Source organism: Rhamphochromis longiceps, linkage group LG5 (assembly GCF_057381845.1).
Source record: "Rhamphochromis longiceps isolate RC_006_pf linkage group LG5, R_longiceps_female_GT1.1, whole genome shotgun sequence".
In the NCBI taxonomy this organism is placed as follows: Eukaryota; Metazoa; Chordata; class Actinopteri; order Cichliformes; family Cichlidae; genus Rhamphochromis; species Rhamphochromis longiceps.
This window is the reverse complement of record NC_140561.1, coordinates 34,692,392-34,713,569: the sequence shown is the minus strand read 5'-3', so window position 1 is coordinate 34,713,569 and position 21,178 is coordinate 34,692,392. Positions and strand designations below refer to the sequence as shown.

At 38.5% G+C, this 21,178-nt stretch overlaps 3 protein-coding genes across 5 annotated transcripts in view; all 3 read right to left on the bottom strand.

The window, feature by feature from the left end:
* Window positions 1–21,178, bottom strand: part of LOC146670440 (N-acetyltransferase 8-like) — an 850,360-nt gene that overhangs the window by 692,266 nt on the left and 136,916 nt on the right. The window lies entirely within an intron of this gene.
* Window positions 459–9,821, bottom strand: tspan2a (tetraspanin 2a). The gene is made up of 8 exons (XM_085407417.1): window positions 9,641–9,821; window positions 7,124–7,226; window positions 3,147–3,244; window positions 2,146–2,220; window positions 1,956–2,045; window positions 1,788–1,859; window positions 1,552–1,635; window positions 459–1,474 (listed from the first exon to the last, which is right to left on the bottom strand). Exons 1-8 carry the CDS (start codon window positions 9,707–9,709, stop codon window positions 1,409–1,411), a joined length of 657 nt encoding a protein of 218 aa, XP_085263543.1. The 5' UTR covers window positions 9,710–9,821; the 3' UTR covers window positions 459–1,408.
* Window positions 14,991–21,178, bottom strand: part of ngfb (nerve growth factor b (beta polypeptide)) — a 31,094-nt gene continuing 24,906 nt past the window's right edge. For all 3 annotated transcript variants that reach the window (XM_085407419.1, XM_085407418.1, XM_085407420.1), the window contains one exon: window positions 14,991–17,851. In XM_085407419.1, coding sequence (XP_085263545.1) covers window positions 17,232–17,840 — 609 coding nt within the window. In that variant the 5' untranslated portion in view covers window positions 17,841–17,851 and the 3' untranslated portion in view covers window positions 14,991–17,231. The remainder of the gene's footprint in view (window positions 17,852–21,178) is intronic.

Genomic DNA, 21,178 nt, shown 5'->3' with positions numbered 1-21,178 from the left:
TGAATGATTTAGTCCACACTAACTAACGGCAGATTGAAGTCAGTGTAATATTTCACTTTATCGGTTCATTATTGTCTTTGAAAATTGTAAAACATACCTTGGTGTGGTGGAATTCCCCACTTCTCTGTATGAGCAAGTACTAAGCAGGCCTTGTGTAGAGACATTTTGTCCAAATCCCATGACGCTTGATATTTTCTATAAACTTGATTTATAGAATATACTACCATCACTAGTATTTTCAGTAAATAGTATTATTAGTCAATATCCTTTAACTCTTGCCTTGTATGTGACTGAAATTTGTCATCCGTGGACCTAAACAGAACATTGCTCACATGTTCAGGTACTTCACTAACCACAAATTACAATGAAGTTCTTCTCAGCTTGTTCCACTTTACAAGAAGTGCACATGTGATTCATCTCCGAGGACAGAAGCTGAAAACATCTAAATAAAAGCACCCAATGTTTTTATTACGGTTAACAGTATGACAAACTATATTATTCTATAATTCACATCTTATTGGCACACCAACAAAATTTACATCCACAATAATTCACACAAAATGCAAACTAGCTCACTGTTACATCCCAAACATGCTCCAGAAGAGGTCAGCACAAAGCATTATTTAGCTGTCAGATGAATTTGGAGATTTACAACGCCGCAGTTTATCATGAGACCATCCTAACCCTTTGGCTTCAAATCATGTCTACACTTCAGCTATTGTGCTTTACGGTAGAAATACTTGAAAGTGGTGACAGGAAGCAAGCACTGGTGCAGTGTACATATTCAAATCAAAAGATATAGGCAAACAGTCCAGTAGTAGGAGGCTTGATCGTAACTAAATAAATAGGCACATGACGGAATTTTACTCTGCAAATTTACTCTGCAAAGGTAGGCTAGTCCTCAAAACGCTAAAGCACACAAAGTGAAAATAAGGATCCATATTTACAGCAATACTCCCCAGTCACAACATTCCTGTGTCAAAGAAGGCTTTGTGTGCTGTGTTGCATCTACAACGGCAGCACTTTGGCCTTTGCGGAGCACCGGCAGTCTAACAAAGACATGTTAAAAGTGAGGAATGTCACAGAGTCGAGCTAAAAGCAAAGCATGTGTTATGGAAAAGAAGAGGGAAGTGAATTTCAGTGCTGGTGGACTCAAGAAGAAGGTGTGATGTTAACGATCCAGCGTATCGTGTTGCATGTGGTCCGTGGATAAGTGGGAGCATTGAGATTTGTTGTTCTCTCTTTGTGATACTCGGAGGCCCTCCCCCACCGCACTTGTTTGGACTAAGAGAAGTGACTGAAATGTAACTTTGGTGTTTCCCTTCTCATGCAGACAAGTTGATTATGAAGGGCTGTGTAACCATATGATCAGGCGACGGTTGGGGGGGGGGGGGGGTCAGCTCACCAATTATATAACCTCCCTGCTGTTTCTGATGGCACAACACAGGACCATACTGAAGATCATTCCTATAATCTGAAATCACAGACACATATTGTGGTTACCTGAGGAATATCGGTCACAATTAATTAAAAAACTCAAACTTTTCTCACCATGACTCCTGCAATACCAATCCCTATGTATCCAATGATATACAGCTTTTCATCGAAGAAGTCTGTTATTGCAGTCAGGCAGTCCTAATATCAAGCAAAAATAGCAAGAAACATTCATATCGATCATTCTGCACACAGCAAAGTAGGTTCATCACAGCAAATAGTGCTTCATTTTAAAATGGTGTTTTACTGCCCTCATGTGACTATGAAGTGTCCCTGCAGGCAGAGGGGTTTACCTTGACGTCTTCTGGGAAGTCTGCACACACATCACTGTTTGGCTCCAATGTGGAAACTCCGCAACAGTTCAGCTGCAAATATAAAAAGAAGTAAAAACAAAACAAAACACAACATGATTTTAATGGTATTGATTGCAACCCTGAACATGATGGCGAAGTTTTACTCACAGCTTTATAATAAGTCGTTACTATTGCAGTTCCATTTGGACTAGAGTCGAGGGTGGAGCTACTGTAAAACTTTTGGACTTCTTCAGAAATCTGTTATTAAAAGAAGAAAAAAAAAAGGGTTAGTTATGGGATTTAAAAAAAACGGAGAATATTTTTTGTTATTTTGTATTTAATCATCAAATAACTCCACCTGTTCCTTGTTTAGGAATCCAAACACACCAGCAGTGACTTCTGCTCCAAAGATTATCACAAGGCAAGCAAAGAACTGCAGAACAGAAACAAGGACTATTATCGCCCTCCTGACCCAGTATGAACCTTCCAGATCCCTCAGGTCATCTGGATCCGGTCTTTTATCAGTTCCCAGAGTCAGAACCAGACACGGAGAAGCTGCATTCAGCTTTTATGCTCCTTATATCTGGAACAAACTCCCAGAAAGCCTCAGATCAGCTGAAACACTCAGTTTATTTAAATCCAGGTTGAAGACTCACCTGTTCTCAGCTGCATTTGAATAAAGCACCAAATCCACACTTTTAAGCTTAAATTTCAAAACTTACATTTAACTACTGATTTTATCTACTGTTCTGATTTTATCTGTTTTGATTTTATATACTGTTTTGTTTGTTTGTTTGTTTGTTTGTTTGTTAATTAGTTAGTTAGTTTGTTTGCTTGTTTTAATCAATTTTAAATCATGCTTTTTATTTGTTTTTGTTTCTAATGTCTCTGTAAAGCACTTTGAATCACCTTGTTGTTGAATTGTGCTATACAAATAAACTTGCCTTGCCTTGCCTCTAGTGGGAGTCATCCACACACGCAACACAAAAACTAATCAGTGATTGATTCATTTATTGGGGAACAACAGTTGGCCATACAATTTTGTGGGCTGTTCCTGGTGATTTCTTCTGAAATCCCTTAGAAAGAAATGTATAATTCTGCCCTTTTATACAAATGGAGAAAACAAGGGCCTTGTTGTTAAAAAAAAAAAGATTACACTAAACTAAAGTTAATATTTGTCTATTATTCATTTGTTATTAGACAGCCTAATTCTATACATCTTCGCGATCACTCATCAGAAGCATACACATCAAGTTATTTCAGTGTTAGTACCAATTTAACGGTAATATCAATTTAAGCCTCATGGAAACAAATATAAAAATAATACAAATGCAATGAGAGGTGACGCTTTGAACCCACCAATGCAAGAAGACACTGAGACTCACGAATGGCCCCAAAACAACCTAAGAACCCCACGACCATCATCAACGCACCAGCACCAAGAAGGATGTACACGGCTGAGGAGAGAGACCAGACGATAGATCAGTGCATTTAAAATGAAAAAAATGGAAAATTAATGTTTTGTGTTTTATAAACAAGAAGATTGTGAAAGACATATGAGAAGCATCTGATCGTGGTGTTCTCAGTATCACATGGCTGCAGTTTATAGTTTCCACTGAGGGTGTCAGCGTGATGCAATGGTTGCCTTTGCTGGAGCAGAATTTATAAAAGGATTGTTTGTGTTGTGTTTGTAGGTGGAAGTATCTTCGGTAGCAGAACATCTCTGAATAGACTCACACAATTCAGTCTATTTATTAGGCTACTTTAAACAATGAATTTGAAGTTTTTCATGATCTGAAACATAGAATCTCTGGCACAAATGAATTATGTTCTTAACGTTACATTATAGCATCTCTGATCACTTGAAAAAAGGTGGGTTGAACAAAACACAGTTCTGGACTCTTTCCCGCTCTGGGCAGCTACAGAAATAGCTTGAAGTCCTGTCCGTATATAGAGTAGCTGTCTAAAGCATAGGCAGAGTCTGTTCAAAATCATAATCAAATTTGAAAGAAAACTAATAGGCCTAGAGAGCCCACTGAGAAATTATGCTTCTAATTGACTCTTTTGATGCATTAGTAGGGTTTCCAGTTACTTAGACTTTGTCCATTCATGCTCCTGCAGGGTGAAGAAGCACACAGATGCCATCTGTCCTCCAAAATCTAATTTTCAGAGGGCTTGATTGCTGCAGATTTCAACTGCGTCTGCCACCATCTATGCTCTCCTCAAGCCTGAGTGACGTCACCCTCTCGGTCTACTCCCCTGCTTCTAGTCCTTGCAACTGAGCCCCCTCGCACTGTAACTATACACCAAGCAGGTCCCTTAGGTCCATGCTAAGGGCCTAATCGGTGACACAGGCAGCAACCACTGCAGCAATTTAATTAATCCACATGGGGCAAATGCAAGCTGTTGTTTTCTTGCTGTGCGACAAAAGGGAAGGTAAAGACGAGGCGAATACACTGCTGAGCTGAAGGGATCTATAGGGATACAGAGCTTCAAAGAAAGTTGTCTGGGTAAGCAATGGAAAATATAATGGACCATGAAAGCTTTCAATTTATATACAATTGTCTACACAGAAGTGATCTCAGCTGCTCATTTTTTCCCCAACACTTATACACTTACTTTAATATCTGCTCTTTGCTCTTCACTCATTAAATCCAGAGGTATCTACCATCTACCAGACACCTGCCAAGTGCACTTCCTGCTTCACGTATCTTTTAGAAATACAAATTATTGAGTATAAACATCTGTAACATCTCTCAGTTTAGCTCCATCTCTATCTTATATACACATGTAATGGCTGTTTACACACTAGAGAGTAACAAAGGTGATAGAATGGAAAATGAAACCCTCAGAGAGAATGCTGCCACTTTGCCTTATTATGGTATCACTCTGTTTAGTCTCATTGCTAGAAGTGGGAGCAACAGTCAGTTGTTTTGCCCAGGAAGCTTATAACGTTTGGCTGCAAAGGCACAAAGTTATCCTCTGCAGAACCCAAGTGTTTCCAGTTAAATGCCGGATTTATGGGCTTGTGTTGTCCATTTGCAGAAAGAGCAATTGTGGGAATTCAGCCCATGCAGAGGCTATGGAGGTGCACTTGCATGTATTTCTCCGAAAGACAACAGTTAGTTTGATGACACTGAAGGAAACTGTGGAATTCACCACAAATAAGAAAACACACCAAAAAAAAAAAAAAAAAAAAAAAAATACCCCCAAAACCCACACACAAGTAATTCAGACAGTGGCTTGGTCAGCTTTCTGCTTGACTTCACTACAAAGAAATTCCTTGTATGCTATAACCTCAGTTTTTTCTAGAACAGAGACTAAGTTTAAGGGAAAACACTACAGAGTGCAGCCCGCATTGCTGGTTTATGTGGACTACCAACAAACTATCTTGGTGCCATCTTAACACAGCCACAAACATCTGCATTAGAAGGCAGGAGAAGTAGAAGATTTATATGATGGAGACATGAGTTTTGGGTTTGTGAGCCCACTAGTATTAGAGGATCCCTACTGATGATACAGTAACAACTGATATCAGGCATACAATTGGCTCATAACTGGCTGACAACTAGACCTGCCATCAGCATACTCCTCTACCCAGTTTGTGAAGCATGTTTGTCTCGTACAGTAGCCAGAAAAACAAGATTTCCAGATCACACCCACCCTCTGAGATTTTTTTCCACACAGTTACATATTAGTCATAGTCACAGCATCTCGTTTTAGAGGTGGCAATAACAAACTCTCTGTCTAGCTCTCTCCTTCCCTTCTGAAGCCTTCCAGGGTTTCTGCCAGTTTTTTAATCAGCTATTTTACCTCCAAAATATTGATCAGACCAACATATGCTCCAGTTTTAACTGCACTCCAAATGTTCTTTAATCAAGAAAATGTAATTCACATTACATTTGATTTGCTTAACCTAAAGTGAGAAATATAATCACTGCAAATGGGAAAGTGAGGAGGGGACGGTAAAGAACAGTGGGACAGAGAATTTGATTAAAATGACTCATAAAGATGTAACACAGTAACAGAGAAATTCCAGGATATTTGCATATCAAATAAAACCAAGCTGGAGAGAAGTTACCTCATCTGGAGTACACTGCATCAACAGATGACTTAAGTAACATGGTACTTTTTATTTTCTACTGTATCTTGAAACGTTTTAGGTTGTAATCTTGGCAATATGATCGTAAGTATAATCGAAAACACTGCCTTTGGTTGCCCTGTGCTGCTTCCCCCTCCCCTCTTCTTTGCTCTATTTTCATTTTTTACTAGGTTTGCAAGCAGGATATAGTCTTCTGTCACTGGCCCCACCCAACCTGCTACTCATGTCCTGAGAGAGGCAGCCAGTTCCACGAAGGCAGAACAGAGAGCTGATGAAGTGAAGTCACCATTTTAGGTCATGGCTTAAACGGGAGTAACAAGAATAGGCTTCATTCTAATCATCGGCTCCCACACACTGTCAGAGAGAAGGCCTATTGTATGGAGTGCTGAACACTAGCTGTTTGTCTTGTCTACTGTATGTTTTAATAATCTACTGTGTGAGCTTTGCAAAGACACTCTTATACGATATTTCAGCAAACAGACAGAGCTGTTCATTAATCAGTTAAAGGCTCTCGTGCATCGTTTGTACATTTTTCTGACTGGTCGTTTTTATGTTATTTCAGTCGAATCAAAACCAAATAAGCATTTATGTCAAGATTTGAATTTCTTCGTATCCCACGAACAGGAGAATTGCCACTAATGGAAAGTTTCAATCAGTTTATCACATTTCACTTCCTCTGTGCGCATACTTTAGCCACTTTCAAAGTGAAAGTGAAGAATTGAGGGCTTCGAATGACAAATTCCTTTAAACAGGCCTAGTAACTGTGGACATGTTTTAACTTACATGTTTTATTAAACAAACTTTCCTTGTGGTTTGTGCAAAGAAGTAAAACATCTCGATGCGCTGAAGATAAAATGTGGCTGTTAAATGTCAAGCAGTACTTGAAGGGTTCTTCATACTTGTAAGGGATAACAGTACCAGACATTCGGTCTCATCCGCATGTGTACACGTGTATTTACTTCTCTGTATGTGGGATTTTTTAGGGCACCTTTAAAATGTTACACATTGAACATTTATTTAATGTAGATAAACATGTAGGGATGTTTCATCTCATTTTCAAGGGGGTCCATGTAATCAAGATGGTGTAATCAAGATCCATCAAGATGGTGAACTGCTGAGAAGAAATTGGATCCATTTTGGATTTTAGTTTTTTTTTATCCACATCCACATATATGTTTTATTCTGCAGAAGATGAGACAGGCATATGTATGAGGCTATAGAATCTCTGACATACCTATGAAGAAGGTGTAGGGGGCGCCATCGCCTGTCAGGAGGTCCACTGTGTTTGGGTCAAACCTAAGCCACAGTCCCACCGCCAGCACCAACAATCCAGACACCTGGGGATTGATAAATTATACAATCAAAATTATTTGTGACTTTATAGTTCTGTTGAATTTGATGAGTGGTAAGTAGCAGTTCTTCTGTTTGTGCAGAAATAATTTCACAGTTAAACAGTGAGCACTTTCATGTTTTCTTTTAGTCTTTATTTATCACGAGGTAGTTACGATTCTGCAGGTGATGCTAAAGTGGCTAATAATACTCATAGGCTTCCCCCCCCCCTCCTTCTATTTAACAGGGGGGGGGGGGGGGGGGGGGGGGGCAAAAAAGTGTCTATGCTGAGTAGCATCTTTCCTCTCCAGGAGAGCTTGGCTTACCATAACACATTTGATTGAAACCAGGTTTTACTCTGAGAAAATGAATCATTTTAACCTCCTACATAACATTATTTAATTTAAACATCCAAAAATAAAGCCAAAACGAATAAAAGGACAAATGTGGATTAAGGGTAAAAGATATTGTCTGTGTCATAGTTATATATTAATCCTAACCATGTTCCTTATATGTTCTTTCAGGACAAGTGTCACATGTTATATGCAGATGAAAAAAAATTCATCTTCAAAATTTTGTAAAAGCATGGAATCCCAAGCAGCACATCTTCAGTAACACTCTCAGATCCTTTTCCTGACTTGCTCTTCAGATTCAGCCAAACTAAAGAGTGGAAGTGTCTTCTGTTAGTTCAATTCAGTTCAATTTTATTTATATAGCGCCAAATCACAACAAAAAGTCGCCTCAAGGCGAAGGAACAAAACTCAAGCTGCAGCTCCAACCCTCACTGCAGGAAACTCAGTCCGGACTGGGCCACTCTTTTTTTTTTTTTTTTTTTTTTTTTTTTAGGAAGGTTTAGTGAGGTACTCTGACAATAAAATGATTGAAAATAAGGCCACGCTGCAACAACAGCCCATGCATCCTCATGGCCCATCAAAGTACCACATTTGAACACAAGAATTAGCATCAGAATCAGCGGTCCATCTCCCATGGTGCATTTCAGCCACAGGCTGTGCCAGCCTCACAGTGCCTGGGTGATGTAACTCACACTGGCATTGGCTGCTTGTTGGCTCTGCACCCCAAAATGACAGCGTACTGTACGCCCCTTTTGGCTACAACCACAACAGCTATGCTTTCAGTCCCAAAACTGCCGAACAAAGAGGCTGCTGTCACTTTGGATGACACAAGTGATCGTCTTACAGAGCACAAATGAGTCAATGCAGCCAGTTAAACTCACACTGTATCATTTAGCAGTAAAATATTGAGACAATAATGAAAACCAAACAAGAGTAAACCCAAACAGGCTCTTTGTTAATGACCTAATAAATGTATCTATTTATCTAAACACATCACTGATTGAAAATGATAATAGGGGGGGGGGGGGGGGGGGTTCTTGCAGCCTCAAGTAGGGGCAAGAGTTTTCCTTGATGTTCCCAAACTCAGGGTTGATAAGTTTATGAGATACATTTGTGGGGTGAACAGAACAAAAAACAAAAAAGGCAAACCTAAAACCTTATTGGAATACTTATATTCTTTGATTCACGCAGAATATAAAAGAATACAAAAAGAATGAATCTTGATCCAATGTTTAAGGTTGCATACTACAGTCTACATGCAAACTGACAAAATATTAGAAGCTTAAAAGTACTTCTCTGACACATTTAGCCTTCTAAACACCAAGAAACTTATGTCATATGAGAAGTCACTGGCATATAATCGAAAGTGAATCTGAGTCACGGGGAATCTTATCTGAGCAGCACTGCAGACCAAAACAAAAACCTTTCATGATGTTCCCCAAATAGATTAACCCCGCATGTAAAAGAAAAACAAAAAAAAAGCACCCTTCACACGCCTGCAGCAGGAAAGTCACACCTCAACGTCAAATCATGAACTGGGATCTGTGTTGGAAAAGTAGCTCTGGTGTATTTGTTGCAGCATGTACTTGGTGCAACAATAAATCATGACCAACTCTAAAGCAGCAGCCACTAATGAACGCAGATGAAAAGAAGACTCTGGGTTATATAACTGAGGTTTGGTTTGAGAATTTTGGGAAACAGTGTGGAGTCAGAGGGAGACGGTGTGAACAGAGCAGGTGCATTGAGGCGGTCTGCCAGACAACATTAACTCCTAACTCTGTACGGAATAACAAAGGCTGCTGTATTTAAAAGCCATACCAAATAATATCAATAGACGGACTTTCAGCCTTCAGTACATTGAACGTGTAAACAAGGCTAGGAACAAACAGGTTTTTCACAAGGCAACGAAACTCCACAGTCGCTTAAAAATAAACCGAATCAATTTCACTTCCTAAAGAGAAAACAACAAAACAAATAAATAACCATAAAAAACAACAAAAACGGTGATCCGGCTTTTTCAGAGAGAAACAACGTTAATTCTTGGCAAACCGCTGCCGAAGCGGACTTACCCAGAAGATGATGTTGAAAGCGAAAAGCAGATATTTCACACATTTCATCCCACCCTGCACTTTGCTCATGATGCCACCTGATTTGTCGGAGTCTCCGATCTATTGCGCGAATCCTTCTTATTTTGCAGCGTCTTTCAGCTGGACATCAACCCATGCAATGAAGACCTGCGCCGTTACACCATCCAGACATGAAACATGCGCACAAGTGCTGCTGCACGCCATCTGCACACGCCCATAAGCGTTCGCGAGTGCTGAGGTACCCAAGGTGGGGTTCAGGGACGATCTGGGATCCCTGAGAGAGACACCAAGAGGTCTCCCAGCGAGAGCAGAGAGGGGTTCATTTGTGTGTTCGACACCAATGATTTGGGCTTAAAAATAAATAAATGAGGGAAAAGCCGGTGGTATGGGTTAACCAGCATTGTTACGAAGATAATATTTCTTACAACATGGTTGATCATATGTTTTGCAAGTAAAAAGAATTTTGTAATCGTGACTGAATACCGAATTACACAACAAAACATGTACAACTGGTGAAACAAAAACATTTGTTTGCAGTATTTATTTTAAATTCTACTTTGAAATGAATATGGTAGATTTGAACTTCAGGTTAGTAAAGTCTTGAGGAGCTACTGCACATCTTGGCATAGTCTTGCATTACATGAAAATTATATCAGTGTGACAGTATGACACTTTGGATTCCACTACTTATGTGTGTGACCTTTACATTAGACGTTGGGCAAGAATTTATCATGGAGACACTTTTAACATTGTCCTCTGCCAGTCACTGATATCCCTGTTTGTGTGAAAATAGCTTCTTGTGTGCACCTACAACACAGTGACCTAATAGTTAAAATAAGATCAGCAGAGACATAGCCAGGATTTTGGAGATGTTATTATCTGATCTCTTATGTAGACCTGTTGTTCTTGCTAGGACGGCATATTACAAAAAGTTTGGCGGTAAAACAAAGAATAAGCCATGTTTGAAAATGGGCAATAGTTTCGACTTTAAATTAGATACAAATGTAGCAGGTACACAGTCTATAAATAGAAAGATTAAGCTTTGTAATTTTAAAAGCTATGTCCAGTATGTAATCTTTCCCCACATGACTAGTCAGGTGTAAGACTAAGTAGCAGACAGTTCTCAGGAATACATTTGAAAATATGGAACGCTCTTAACAACACGTTTAATTTTGAGTGTGCCATTCATGATTCCTCTTTAGACTTGCATACCCAAATACTACCACTGATAATGTTAAAAAGAAGATAATCATTAGGCATCTCAGTATATTGACGTTTGAAAAAGAACCTATAGTATAAGATGGAACAACCATTAGGTGAAGGTGGGAAGGAGAAACTCCATTTTCACAGGAAGGAACCTCTATCAGATGGCTCGGGCAGACGCTGTCATCTGCTGTGACTGGTTGTGAGTGGGGAGAAAGAGGAGAGAAAATGGAGAATGGAGGAAGACAAGAAAAAACACAAACTATGAGGCAAGTCTGGACTTTATTTACTGTAAACCTACTAATGCTTTCACTTTGTGCGAATGTAGGACCTATCCCGGTCCTACATTCAACCATTCATTTGCTTTTCTCTTAATAACCAATATTTTTGTATGCAATGTTTTTAAGCTTTCTTCTTTTCTTACTTACTTTCTTTGTTAAATTCAAATATTTGAATATATTCTTTTTAATTTTGCAGTGCTTTTAAATAATAGACACATAAGCAAAGATTTAAAATGTATTAAGTGTTGTTTTTTTTGTTAATTTACAACAACATACCAATAACCAAAATGATCAGCAGCAGCAGCATTGACATGTTTTTATTGTACTTTGGCTAAACACATGCAAAAGTAATGACATTGAGCCTCATGTTAAACTAACATAATAAACATCAAATATGTTATATAGTCTGTACATGATCTCAGAATTAGTGTGACAAAAGACAAATTTCTTTTGGCCTGAGATAAAGTTAATGTACTAAAATACAGATGGGTTTAAATGCTTGACCCCTACAGAGGATGTAGTTATGCTGTCGGGATCATTATGTGAGACTTTAGGACCGCTCTCTTGGCCTGGACGAGTGATTGAAAACCTTCAGCTTCGAAGTGACATACATATCTTTTACTAATCTCCAGTGGCTCCCTGTGGCTTTGACAAAACAAAGCAACAAAAAAACACAATTAAACATTTTTTTTTTAGTTCTGCATCATTGTTATATGTGTATTATAGACAGAATTTTAAGAAAGAAAATAGTTTTAATATTTTATCAGCTAAAATGTAAAATCTTAGTCCCTGTCTTCAATCTTAGACTCTTAATTTTGTTTATTCTTAGTAAAGGTGCATATGGATGTACATCCTACATACAAATATCTACTCCCATGTCCCCCTATAATTTAACCACAGGCTGTAACTTTATTTAAAAGGCTATGTTACATTTACTATAAGTAAAAGTTGAATTGTTGTTGTTGTTGTTGTTGTTGTTGTTGTTGTTGTTGTTGTTGTTGTTGTTGTTGTTGTTGTTGTTGTTGTTGTTGTTAAAAGCAGAGATTTTGTAGCAGCACACTGGACAGAGTTTTCCACTAACATCTTCAACACACCTAAAATGAAGGAATATAATTTGGAATAATCCAGCCAGATGTGGGGCTTAGAGAATCAACACCAAAGCACAATGAAGCTCTTCTTATGACACATACTAAGACACCTTAGTTGATGCTGTCTCATTCACCCTTAAATAGAATGAGTCTAAATGAACATTGCCTAAAAACAAAGTTAGAGTGAACATCTTTCATAAGTCAGTGCTTAAAACATGAAGACTTTATTAATATAATATAATATATCATATTAATAATAATGCAAGCTGATTCCTGTGAATGAAGAGTATGTATGGAGATTTGCCAGTGCTCTTCTGTGCCTTCTTTGCAGGACGGAGGGAGGTCATCTCGGGGTCACACGCTTTGTGACATGCAAGCTTCTCTTGTTTGTAGTGCCTTTGTTTGCTGCAGTGATGTGGGAGGGAAACAGCGACCCTCCCTGTATGTCTGCCAGAGTATCAGTGAGAATCAGCATGGGTGGATCATGAGACACATCACATCACTGCCTACCACCTCTATTTTCTTTCTCGCTCTCTCAAAAAAAAAAAAAAAAAGAAATCAAACAGGACTCAACAAACACAAGGAAAAAAGTATGACAATGACAGCAGTTCTCCTTTTTTTTATAGAGATAAACAGATGGCATTGTACACACTTGAATTACAAATGATTAATAGTTTCCATGTGACCCAGAATAAGATCATTGGACTGGATGGGTGTTAACCCGATATCAGTTCGGTTACCCAATCCTGTCATGAATTCAGGACTGTAATTATCACTGCGGAAGTGCATCCAAACTGAAACGATATCCTCAGGGTATAATGGAGCCATAATCCCATTATCCCTCCACCGACACACTGTCCTTACCTCCTCACCCTCTTCTACTGTTCTTGATATGTAAATGAGGTGCAAAAATGTAACCTGATCTCCATACGGTGCAAGTATGAGTCATCCTATGAGCCAAGAGACACCAGAGGTGAAGTGCAGTCAAATCTCACTTTATATTTTTTCTTTGAACAGGCCGTGCTAAACCTCTAATTAGAAAAATGGCCAATTACCGTTTCAAAAGACAACTTTAGTTAGAACAAATAACTGACGAAAATAGCAAAATACAGTTATCTTTAGTTCCTTTGCAATGCATATAAACAATGTCACTCAAAATATTTAAGTACATTTCCATACCCCTAATGTGCACCGCTAGAGTAAGAGAAAACCTGTACGCAACAGAAAAACGTCTATGCGTTTCATTGTCTCCATCCAGTGGACAGAGCTCGAAATATCAAGTCTCTCAGCTGTGGTTTGCAGACACTACTTATGAAAGAGGCCACTTTGTTTCGGTCTTTATGCAGTTATCTTTATCCTTGCCACAATGCTCACTTTGAATGGATCTTAAATTATAAATCTATTAGTTGATATGAACAATTTATGCATTTTAAATTTTATTCAGCCTTTACTTTTACTGGACCTTTCAAACAAATTTCAGTATCTTAGCAAGGTAGGATTACTGCGTCATACTACACAATTATATCTATGAAATTATGTAAGCTCAGGTACCTTGTTAGTACATTCATAACTTAATCCATCCTAAAAACGATATCCGGAAATAACCAATAACAAAAATAAAAGGCTCAATAATAACAACAGCATTATTTTCTTGTGTTCAGGACTAATTTTAAGACAAAAAACGTTATGAATGTATTAAGTAACAGTAGGTCAAACCATCTAATTAAATAACACCTTCTGGAAGATGTGGGTGTAATTTTTTACTGAATGGTTTTTTTTTATTTTATTTCATACATTTTAGTTACACATACACAGTATTTTTCCATTTCATTTCAGCCATATTGACTCTTCTCCACTTGCCACAGGACAGCAGCTTGGGGACTCCCGTCAATTTCGCGTTGCTCAATAAAATGAAATAAACATGTTCAAAACAAAGAAGCGCTACTTTTTCCGAGGGCTTCGCATGGGCCCTGAACTAAACACGAGGCATGCGCATGGACATGCACACTGACGTCTGGCATGTGGTAACGTAAGGCTTTTTATAACGCGATTATAAAAAACAAACAAACAACTATTTTCTTAGAAACCATGGAAAAACGATCTATAACAAAATCAAATTAATATTTGTCCTATTTTGTTCATTTAAGTGAGCATCAGTGCTGCTTTTAGTTTGTGGAGGTAGTGTATGAAACGTGGGGAACTAGCTACAATTTATTGCCTGAGCGGAGTCTAATATCTGTCAAATCCAACATGTTAGGAGTCACGTTTTTATTTGTGAAAGTATTATTTTTAGGAAAAATTTCATGTTTCCGTCTTGACCTCTAGGGGGAAGTGTTGCATTCTTTTTAGCAGCTGAGCCCTGTTGCTTTATCTTAAAACTCAAGGTTTCCAGGAATACAACCTCATCTGATTTTTGTTTGCATTTCTACATTAGTTCCATGTTCGCTCAATCATATCAGACACCTCAAATACCCGATGGGACACAAAATTAGGCTGCAAGCCTACAAAAATCCCAATCGATACTGCCTGGAGAATAATTTTGTGTTCGCTGAGAGCACTGAAATATCACTGGAAAGGTATTGTATTATCAATCATTTTTGCCCTGTGTTTGTCTTTTCAGTTTTGTTTCATATGCACTGTAGAATGATAGCAAGAGAAAAACACAAAGCAAAGCCAAAAAAAAAAAAAAAGAATGGCGGTAAAACGAAGCCATATGGGAATTCTCCTTTTTTCACTTCTGTCAGGGCTTTCCTTTTTGCTGAAGGAAGCAGCAAGCTTCCCAGAACACTACAGAAAGCACACAGTGCATGTTTGTAAATGTTTAATAAATAACAATATCAACAACAACATTTATTAAAAAAACACTTTTGGTTTTATCAGGCCTGGGTCAAATTGTATTTGCAAAGTTGTGGATTGATTTAGTCTTCTTCAGTAAATGGGCTGCATGACAGTATAATGACTGGCAGAAAAGAAGCTTGACTGTGTTGTTGTGCCAAAAGTCCTAGAGGCTGCTACTCTGTCATAAGCTGAGCTGCAGTTTAAGGTTAAGGCAGGTTTAAGCCTGTGCTTTCTGGAACCAAATCACATGGTCTTTTAAACCCAAGGTCTGTGTCTGTAAAAGCTGCAGCTTTAAAATGTTCCTGTGATTTAGTCTAAACCCAGCAGGCATTAACTAAACAGCAGTGAATGAAACCTTCTGCAATTACCGAATAGCTGTCCAACATAATAAAAAATCAACGTATAAGTAAAGGACATATTTCTACTTTTAATATCTTCAAGTGTCAAACTAATGTCATAGCGCAGTTACATTAGAGGAGTTTGGGTTGGGAGATCTGTTCATAACAGCTATATATAAACTACTGCAGCATTACAAGTTCAGTTCAGGCCTTAAGCACTAAGATAGCAATTTCATCTGCATCAAAATAAAAGAGAATTATATGAGCAATATTTGTATTTATCAAAAGCGATACTAGACTACAAATGATCAGACACACACAGCATATTGTTTTAGAGGTATTTCTAAATTCTTTGTTGAGCAGTTAGTAATCAAGGAAAGTCAGACAGCTGAAACCAGTTTCCTTAATTACCATTTTCAGAGTCTGAATGACATATGGATGTTTGGAGCAGATCTTATAATCATCATTCATCATGTAAAGGTGCCATTTAGCTGTGGTTCTGCTGCATTTTAGGTCTGTATTTGTAGATGTGGTATAAGTGATAATTTGAAAGTAAAGTATAAAAGCAAAAGATCATCCGCTTGTACCTGTATGCTCTGCCTTAACGCAATGAACCAGAATTAATCTTTCATGCTTTCTTATACACTATAATGTTCTCCATTTGAATTGCACTGCATCAGCAAATTTACCTCCCGTTTGCAGTTTGGTTTGGTCTTTGTTTCCATTTCCTGTCATTATGGCATCCTGGCATTTGATTGTTGCTCCTGGATGATAAATATTTATTATGCCTCCTATTTACCTTTGTAAATGTATGGAGCTAAAAAGTTTCCATAGAGTAAGAGGGGGGAAATGCTATTGAGGCCATGTTTTATTACACTAAGCTACTACTTTTTCCTAATGTTTTAATTAGTTTGTTTCCATGTTTAGTTTATTTTTGTGGACTATTTAGGTGTATATAGTCAGGTAGTATGCACATCAGACCTCCCTTCTCGCTGTTTTCTCCTTTGGAAAATTTATGCGCTTATGAGATGACTTTTTCGGGACTATGCAACGCTTGGAAAATGATGCTACAAAAATTCAATAAATTCACTCATTTGGAGCATGGCGTTGCCACTTTTACATTACTGGTTGGATACACCAAACACAAGAAGTGTATAATAGAATATAATTTTATAATCTGGAGAATTTTTACACCAACAAATTAATTCCAAGCCTTTGGCATTTAAAAGATGCACATGTTTGTGCTTGAAACATCAGATACAGCAATGCTGAAAACAGAGAGGAAATGGTTGGAATGAGCCACAGAGGAAACAGTTGTGCACTTAGTATAGCAAACATAACCCATGAATGTATGCAATATGTGTATATGTACATAAAAATATTTCCTGTCTGTATTTTAGAATATTTTTCAGTGTAATGCTTAAAAGTTATGATAAATCCAGAGCACGCACACTTGTCAAACTGAGCACGTAGCTGCGTATTGAATTTCCATAAGCTGAGTCTGATATAAACCACAGCTAAAATAGATACCGGCACAGCTACACCCCCTGTAGCGTGGTACTTCAAACAGTTAAAAAAAAAAAAAAAACCCAAAGCAAACAACCAAAACACAAAACCAGCTGCAGATACTCTTTGACCCAGGTCTGGTGTATATACATGCAGTCTTGATACTTTGACATATACTAATAATTTACTTTGTGCAGAGGTTGAGAAGTTTTTGGTGATAAATTATGTGAAAAAAAAAGTCACTTCTGCCTGCCTGTTTGCTTGTCTGTGTATGTAATGCATTTGGCTTTGTGAATCTGTGTGCGCGTGTCGTAAGTCTTCATTGCCGCCAGGACTTGCGGCTGAGCACGCACACACAGGCCACGTTAATGCGTATGTGTCTCCACGCCACCAGGTTCTGGAATGAAGTCAGCGCTCGCACAAAAGTGTGTGAATTAGTACAGTAGGAGTTCCAGTGTCTCGCATCAATTCCTAAACAGCCTGAGCTGCCTGATCGAGGGCTATGACATGTCGTCTCGAAGAAGTACTGCTTCATGTTGACATTGTTGATTTTCACGTCTGGGAGGACTGTCACCTCTCTGCCTAAGGTGTCCGTGGCTTTGGTCTTGTTGACCACCCAGACACTAATACTCTCACATACTGAGTACATCCCGCGGTGTTGAGGCTGCCCTGCTTGCCTTCGGGTCCTTCTGCCAGCACTCTGTGACCCCGATGGCTCTGCATCAGGGGGCTGAGAGCTAAAAAGCACTCTGGGTGAGAGGTAGTGGCGCTTGGTGAAGAGTTTGGGATCAACAACCGGGATAGAGTCTGGGTTGTCACTTGGAGTGTTTTCCTGTGCCGCTGTGGTGGTGGTGTACAAGTCCCCTCTGGTTGCGGCCACAGCCTGGGCACTTAAGAAGAGGAACAGGACCAGCATGGACGACCTCATGGGCACACGACCTGAGGGTGTCAATAAGAACGGAAAACACATAGATGTTACAGCGGATATGAAACATTACATATGAAACATAGAGCTTCTTCAGCAGACATGTAGTAACATCAACATTAATATGTATAGGATGCTTCCAAGTGATATTCCCTTTCTTTTGTTTTCTTTTCGGTATCCAGTAACTCCTGAGGGAACTAGGTGGTTCTTTAGCAGTTAACGCGTTTTTGTTGTGCTCACCATACGTATTATATCACTGTTTATGGGCTTCCTGAAGCCGTGACAGGTGGAGGTTTGAAAACGAAAACAATGAAAAATGCTATAATGTTCTTTAGAGTTGTGGGGAGGTGTAGAATGTAATTGATCACCAATTATTTTGTATTGTATGCAATTAACATGTATAATTTTGCAGTTTTAAAATTATGTGAATGTTCTTTTGCTTACCTAGATAAAAATAGTGAATTTTAATTTTTTATTTTTTTTTTTACAATGTAGTATTAATCTCCACATGCACTTATTCAATCCTCAACATGTTGAACTGTGAGATTCCCTTTATGTACGTGCATGCTGGAGCTCTTGTTTAAAGCAGAAGAAACCCCAAACATCTTTCCTGACATTAAGTTTGATGACTTACCGTTAACAGTTTTTACATGCACTATTTATTAAAAGTCTGTGTTTGGCATTGCTAAGGGTGGAGTCTGCAAATCCTGATTAGGCAGCTGCTGCCAAGGCTGCAGAGTCCTTGAGCTGATTTATACATGTAAACAGAAAGCAGTACAATGTTTCATATCTAATTTAGCAATAATATAAAAAAATTACTAACTCAATTACATCCACAAGATGACAGTGAACTCTCTTAACAATCTGTGGCTGCCTGAAGACATTCTCTGGAGTTACTTCATGTGTACACCATTTATTGTCCCAGTGATCACTGCAGCAGGCTATGGCTATGAGTCACGCACACTGTTGTATTCCCTCTCTTTTATTTCACACAGGATGTGATAGATTTTTTAAATTGATAACATGTGAATTGTGGATATTAAGCAATGGTGAGTAAGGATAGCCCAGGAATTTCCTATCCATGAAGGTCTTAGAGGTTTTTATTCTTAATTCTGAGCTATTTAAGACCACTACAACACTCGTATTTTCTTGTATTTTTCCTAGTGATAGCAGTGCACTTTAGTGGCTGCGGCAGTTATGAAGTGAGAAAGTCAGATGATGTGGTGCACAGAGCTGAATGAATGACGGTTAAGGTTGAGTTGCAGGAATGGGTGAATGGGTCAATAAAATGCCAGACTTTAATATAGAAGACTGTTGTTTGTTTACTGCAGTTCATTTCCTTGGTCAAACCCTCATTCAGTGTCTCCTAAAAGCAGTGTTTTCCAACCATTCTTATGGCACATAGGTGTGCCGTGAGAAATGATCAGGTGTGCTGTGGAAGATTATTTGGTTTCACCTGACTGGTACACCAAGCGACCGGTGTGAGTAACGGGAAGAACAATTATATTCTCTTCCACCAGAGGACAGTACAACTTCTTGCTCCAATTTAATGGGTTACCAACTGCCTTTATAACCGAAGAAGACGAATAAAAAATTACTTAGTCATGTTGCAAGTGAGATAACTCAGCATGGAGTTGCAAAAGGTAAATATTTGAAAAGAAAAAGTAGTCAGTCTGACCTGGGTCCTGGAGAAAATTCCAACCCAGATGAAGGTGCTAGTGTGAGTAGTGGTCAGAATAAAGCAAAAAAGGTATACTGGGAGGAGACTCAAATCCAGCCTCTGGGAGTCACAAGCTACCAGGTCCAGTGATCAATGAGGAAAGAGGAAACCTTTATGGATACTTGTGATTAAGACTAAGAAAATAAGAGGAAATTCCTGCACCATCCTTACTAAATTATCATTTTGTTTGGTGATGTGCCGTGTGATTTTTCTAATGTGAAATATGTGTGTGGGAAACACTGTTCTAGAGTATGACCACTCAACAACCTGGTTTTATTGTTGTAAACCTGATACTCTTCTTTCAAGGTTTGTGAGCTGAAATGAAACTTAACTGATGTGAAAAATACTTGCTTTATTTGCCCCTTTCAGTAAGACTAATCCGTGGATACGGGTTATTTGACTTGGGTTGAAGGACTAGTTGGAGAGATTATAAGTCCCATATTTTGTACTGTCTGCTTCTTTAATTCCCAAGAGATCACCACAGTGGATAGATACACGTTTATTTGGGACAGACTTTGTGCCGGATGCTCTTCCTGACATTTCTATTTGTGTGGACTTGGGACTAGCATTAGCTTGTGACTCCCAGAGGCTGGATTTGTGTCTCCTCCTGCAGGTTTTACATATCACCCTGGGTCAACACACCTGAATCAAATGATTAGTTCGTTACCAGGCCTTTAGGACATGTTGAAGAGGTAATTTAGTCATTTAAATCAGCTGTGTTGCATCAAGGACACATTTAAAACCTGCAGGACACCGGCCCTCGAGGCCTGGAATTGCCCACCCCTGATCTAAATTGTCCAAAAAAATGTACACAGTACTGTTTATTAAAAAAAGGAAAACTAGACAGAAACAGTGCTGAATTAAATGGTGGAAAATTAAAGAATAACATACCCAAAAAAAACAAAATTACCCATCAGAGTAGGCGTGACACATAGGGAAATATATAATTGACATTATTGTGACGTGTTTGATGTCATTTTCTTTTCATCGTGTCATGACTCACCACAAAACACAGAACAGAACATCTGTGCTTAATGGCTTTTTTAAGTTGACAGGCTGTGTCCTTCATTTAATACAACAGGAATCACAGGCATGTCAACACCTGTGATAGCTACAATAGCAGGCTCTGTTGGGTAGGCTTATTATATGCTGTGTTTGCCTCAGGTAGCAGGGTGAGCACTTGTGGATTAAAATTGTTGGCAAAACAAATCAAAAGAAAAACTATAGCCTGTGCAACAATACATAATGTGAGCTAGAACTAAAATATTATAGGTTTTTAAGGTCTGTCTAGTTCAAGTTATTGATACCTGGTGCAACATTTTGACATGACAAAATCATTACTGCATCATTGTTGGAAATAAACAGACAAAGGCAGTGAAGATATGCCACACCTCTTTTTTCTTTTCTTTTCTGCCTTTAAGTGCCAATTTAGATTACTTTAGGGGACAGAGGAAGATCACTTTATAGCATAGCAAACATCACACAGACTAAATTAGCAAGGAAAAAGCTTAAGATGAGAACAATATCTTCCCAGGAGCAGCATTGCTTATAGTAACAAGAAAAGTGAAAGACCAGCAACAATGCGGTGTCTATGTTCTCTTTTAAATTCAAAATTATACAG

Coding starts and splice junctions, on each gene's coding strand:
- tspan2a (XM_085407417.1), bottom strand. CDS start 9,709: ATGAGCAAAGTGCAGGGTGGGATGAAATGTGTGAAATATCTGCTTTTC. Junction 3,245..7,123: donor CCCCTACACCTTCTTCATAG/GTATGTCAGAGA, acceptor CTCTCTCCTCAG/CCGTGTACATCCTTCTTGGT. Junction 1,860..1,955: donor TAACGACTTATTATAAAGCT/GTGAGTAAAACT, acceptor TTATATTTGCAG/CTGAACTGTTGCGGAGTTTC.